The following is a 4,695-nucleotide window of genomic DNA, read 5'->3' as shown; positions in this document are numbered from 1 at the left end:
CATGTGCATTTACTTTATAAATATTTTCCCCCTCCTGCGCAGGGAAGCAATGTAGCGAATGACCGCGATAATAAGAGAAGCCTACTCGACATGCCGTAATGTCGTCAGTTCGACTCATATTTATTTATGAGAATAATTATTTATGAAATCTCCTACGATTCGAACTTTTACTTCGACTGGAATTGGCATTTTAACTTTTCGCTGTGACTCGGACTTGACTCAAGACTTGAGCGACCCGTGACATAAATTGTCGCACCATCGAACATTGGGAACTTCAAAGTACTGGTCTTGTGGTAGGGACTTTTAACCAGGGGTGCAAGAAGTGTTCGTATAGGCTCTGGAATACTGATTGCTGGGTTGGGTGTAAAATGCACATCCATTAAATACACGACACGTTGGAAACGACAGACTGTTATTAGTTTATTTTGCGTTACGTTGTTTTACATGTAATAAACATTTTGTCTCAATACAACTTTTAATGCGTGAATTTGTAACTCTGTATAAATAACAATACATAATGTTCATTACGACAAATCCAAATTGACAAGGAACATGAAATAGCAACAGTGCAAAATTCTGAAATGCTGGTTGTGAATAATAACCCTTCTTTATCAGACTTTATTGCCGCACTGGAAATGGCCACCAAAACAGATTTCGACCAGTTGATGCGTCATATTAACTGATATCGCTGCCAGCTCTAGCCGTATGGTTGCGAGATGACTTTCATGCTTTTCACTCGTAGACGGAAAATGTCTCCGTGGGTTGAAAATATGAGCATTTTCTCAGGTTGACATCAGCATTCATCAATGTGGAATCCCATGTTTGATTTCGTTCCTGTTTACATCACATGCAGTCATGTTTTCCTCGTACTGCTTTGCTGCTGCTTTCGCATTATTCTGGAGTGATTTGTTATGCATTTCTAAAATAAAAATAACATCGATCTTGAAAAGTTGAATTGTTGTAAACATGTAAATATCTAATCTGCTCCATGGATTTTAAAGTGAATGTTGCTATTTTAGATTAAATATAAATTGTATATTTAGTAACGAACTGTATCTATATAAGGATAATTCGACAAAATTCCTATTGTTGTGGTTGTTATCGAGGAAAAATCGCTTCTCTCCGGAAATAACGGAACCCTTAAATCAAATGTTTAGCAATCAAAGACGGTACATGGTTTCATTTTTACGGTTTCTTTCACTCTGGCATTGCCCGGAAATGTAACCCCAAGTTTTGCTGCATTTCTATATCTGGCGGAAACGACGCATTATAAAATTCATTACAATTCTCATTGACATTCGGTACAATTCTTTTAAATTTGGCTGCAATTTTGCAGACAACGCGGTAGCCATATTAGTCATTTGACCTTAGTGTTCGAATGTCAGATAAATGCGCTTTTTCATAACATATATATCAGGTTCTTACCTAATAACCACGGAGTGAATGCTCTGTTTTTGAAGCTATCTTTGGTGTTAATCACACTTTGCGGAAGTGGAATCGAGTGTCGCACCATTGCGCCGTAAAGCCCATACTCCGCCATTATGCTGCTATGTCCCCACTGGTTTTCTTGCTTTCTCCATTTCGCTCTTCTGTTTTGAAACCACACCTGAAATTACATTAAATACATATATCATTTAATAGTCTCGTTGCTTAAAGACTTATTTTTCAATGTCATACGTGAAGGTGAAAGTCATATATTTATGCCTCGACCGACTCGCATTCAAAGATGTTGATTAGGAGTGAACCTATGGATCGTTTTTCTGAATTGCCGTGGTTGTTCGTCTTGTTGGAAAAATATCGTTTCTAATTGACCAATTCTAATCGAATGCAGATTTTTGGTACTTAATGCTACAAGATGTCGCTGAAAGTGTTATTGCTTTTCCTTTTTTGACTTGAGTCTCCATGAAACTTGATAATTTCCTCGAGATTTTACCGTTTTATTTAATTCATGGGAACACATTTTATGACATCTTGGAACACTTTATTCCGTCACTCTTGGCCACCTATATTTTCAGAAACGCTACTCAGATACGGCATTACCGGTACCTATTCCCCGACTTTTGTGTCCTTATTTATATTTGAACCTTGCTGAAATGTTGTTGCAATAACATGGCATAGCAGTGAAACGTTTTATTGATGTAAAAAATCTCACCTGTATTCTGTCCTCTTCCAATTTTGTAGTTTCAGCCAGCTTTTCTCTTTCTGCGACATCTGGATAATGCGCTTTCTTGAAAGCTGCTTCCAGTTCTTCAACTTGCTCGCTGGTAAATATCGTTCTGAATTATGAAGGTTTTATATCATCGTGTTGATTATTTATATTTGCGTGTTTCTAATCTAGACAATCTTAATAGTGTTTGCGTGGTAGCATTGAGTAAGCGATTTCGTCTGTTCTTGCGCCACAGACTTGACAAATTTATTTTAATCGAGTAGATATGACGACAGCCAAAGAAACTTTTGGTCTTACCTGTTTCTTCTTTTCCTTTCTAATTCAAGAGACATTGGCTTTGAATGCTTGTCTTCTGATTTGGAATGTATGGGTTTCTCGTTCGTGCAATCTAAAATTTGAAAACACTCTTGAAATATTTAGCATGGTAAATTTGAAACACGGTATAACACCGCTCAATTTTCGACTTGTCATGCAGAAATCTATAAATTTAGTAATAAGTATGTAATCCACGATTATCGTGTAAATTGAAGAATTATTTTGGATGGTTAATGGTAATTCCATTTATCCCAGTTTAACAGGTAAGTAATAACCGTATTATTCAGATTTGTGGAGACAGTGAATCGATCGACTACAAAGGAATAATATACTGGAGAGATGAATAAAAGAGAACGACAGAGAGAAATTCAAAACGCAAAGACACAGCCGATAACAATTTGTGCGTTGTTATATCACGGCTAATTGCACACGCTATCCTGCCCAATAAGCATGATGAAGCGAAGGTCAAGTGATAACTTTGCGAGAGAAAACGTTGTTCGCGTCCGTTGGGAAATGCTGAACATTTTCTGGGTAATTAATTAATTAATTTCACAATGAATTACACTTGTATTTCGTGGGAATTAAAAAAGTAACATGTTACGCTGATCAGACTTTGATAGTTTGGTTCAATTAGGTGGAAAATCGCACATCATGATTGAATGAAACCTATGGGAATCTAAATGTTTCCAACATCATTGTCTAAACCAGTTCGCTCTAAAACCCTTTTTAATTACCAATTCTGTTGAAGATTATATAATTCAGGAACTTGTCCTAAAGGTTCGCGCAATAATAGTTTTTGCACAAAACAAAAACTACAATTTAAATGGGAGACCATAAAACCTTTATAAAACAAATTTACTCAAACACACACGAACGAGAGCAGGCTTATAAACACGATAGACAGTTAGGGAAAGCGATTAGTATATGACTCAATCGCCATCTGCAGGTCCTCATTTCGTTAGAATAATTCTGGGATAGGCTCGATAAAACGCATAAAACATACATATTTATCATGACCCGATGGCAGACAGAATCATCAGAGTATGGATTCTAAAAAAAAACGTTGCTTGGATTCACTTTTTCTTACCTTCGCTTGAATTTGACTTTTCGGTTGTACTTTTAGGTGAATTGGACGACTGCCGGCGATTGCATTTTGAACGGTCGAGGTAGCTTCCCAAAAATTGTGAGTTTTCCAACTTCGTGGATACTGACTGCTCACGATGTTCACATTGCCTTTGCATTCGTTGATGAAGCAATATAATATTCTGTAATTTGTGATACTGACTTGCAAAATCGTCATGCTTTATATTTGCATTTTGAATGTTATTTCGGATAAAATTGAAGTATGCACTTGCTGGATTGCTAACACGCTCCAATCCGGGCGGATTAAAATCCTGGAATTGTCTTTGGTGATAAAGCATTGCTGAAAAATTTTGATTTCTAATGTCCGAATGAAGTAAAGGAGGATTTGATAAAGACATGGCTAATGCAATGTTTGGATCCATAAATGGGGGTAAACGATTCATGCGCCCGGGAAGCGATTGAAAAGATGTAAGGTTCTGTGGTTGGGCTTGTCCATCGCTTTCAGATTCGTCCGATTCTGGTAGTTTCTCCGGTGGAGAGATTGGGGCCATTGGGGGAAAGAAGGGGTAAGGGACTTGATTCAAGCGGAGACGTTTTTCTGGCACCGCAATTTCTTCCATTTGTGAAGATCGCTTCAATCCTAATAAATTGTCAATGGAAAAGCTACTTGAATTCGCAGGTTTTGATCTTGTCGTATCATCCCCGCTTCTATCGTTGCGATCCGTAGATTCGTCGCTTTCTTCTGATGATACCTCAGACAAATTAGGCTCAACTTTTATCATTTTGATGCTTGCATGCTCAATTTCATCATTATGATTTGTTTCTATTTCCGACATTTTTAAAACTTACGCTATTACGGACTGTTAAACGATTAAAAATATGATTAAATCAGAAATTCAAGATGAAATTTTTTCTCTGGTTCTAGGTGCTGTCATAAATGATTTTTGCGTTTGTTCTTCTCGGTTTTGGGGAAAATGTGTTGTTTGAGACTAATTGAATTAAAGTTTTAATTGTGTAGTCGCTTCTAGTCTGCTTTTACAGCGACTTCCGAACAAAATCTCACTATAACTACAAGTTTTAAGCTTAACTAATGATTTAGAAAATTTCTTACATTATTTCACTCGTATGGG

At 36.9% G+C, this 4,695-nt stretch overlaps 1 protein-coding gene across 1 annotated transcript; it reads right to left on the bottom strand.

Moving 5' to 3' along the window:
- Nucleotides 1-401: 401 nt before the first annotated feature.
- Nucleotides 402-4,408, bottom strand: LOC120337703 (uncharacterized). The gene is made up of 5 exons (XM_039405579.2): nucleotides 3,570-4,408; nucleotides 2,465-2,555; nucleotides 2,153-2,276; nucleotides 1,426-1,606; nucleotides 402-919 (listed from the first exon to the last, which is right to left on the bottom strand). Exons 1-5 carry the CDS (start codon nucleotides 4,399-4,401, stop codon nucleotides 804-806), a joined length of 1,344 nt encoding a protein of 447 aa, XP_039261513.2. The 5' UTR covers nucleotides 4,402-4,408; the 3' UTR covers nucleotides 402-803.
- Between the last annotated feature and the right edge of the window lie 287 nt (nucleotides 4,409-4,695).

Source organism: Styela clava, chromosome 10, assembly GCF_964204865.1.
Source record: "Styela clava chromosome 10, kaStyClav1.hap1.2, whole genome shotgun sequence".
Lineage (NCBI taxonomy): Eukaryota > Metazoa > Chordata > Ascidiacea > Stolidobranchia > Styelidae > Styela > Styela clava.
The sequence above is the reverse complement of the archived record's forward strand: the minus strand, read 5'-3'. Positions and strand labels throughout refer to the sequence as shown.

Bases quoted from the DNA above. Each gene is read 5' to 3' on its own strand.
- LOC120337703 (XM_039405579.2), bottom strand. From the start codon at position 4,401: ATGTCGGAAATAGAAACAAATCATAATGATGAAATTGAGCATGCAAGC. The intron at 2,277-2,464 runs GTAAGACCAAAA...TTCATAATTCAG, and splicing joins GAAAGGAAAAGAAGAAACAG to AACGATATTTACCAGCGAGC. The intron at 1,607-2,152 runs GTGAGATTTTTT...ATGTAATTTCAG, and splicing joins TGGAAGAGGACAGAATACAG to GTGTGGTTTCAAAACAGAAG.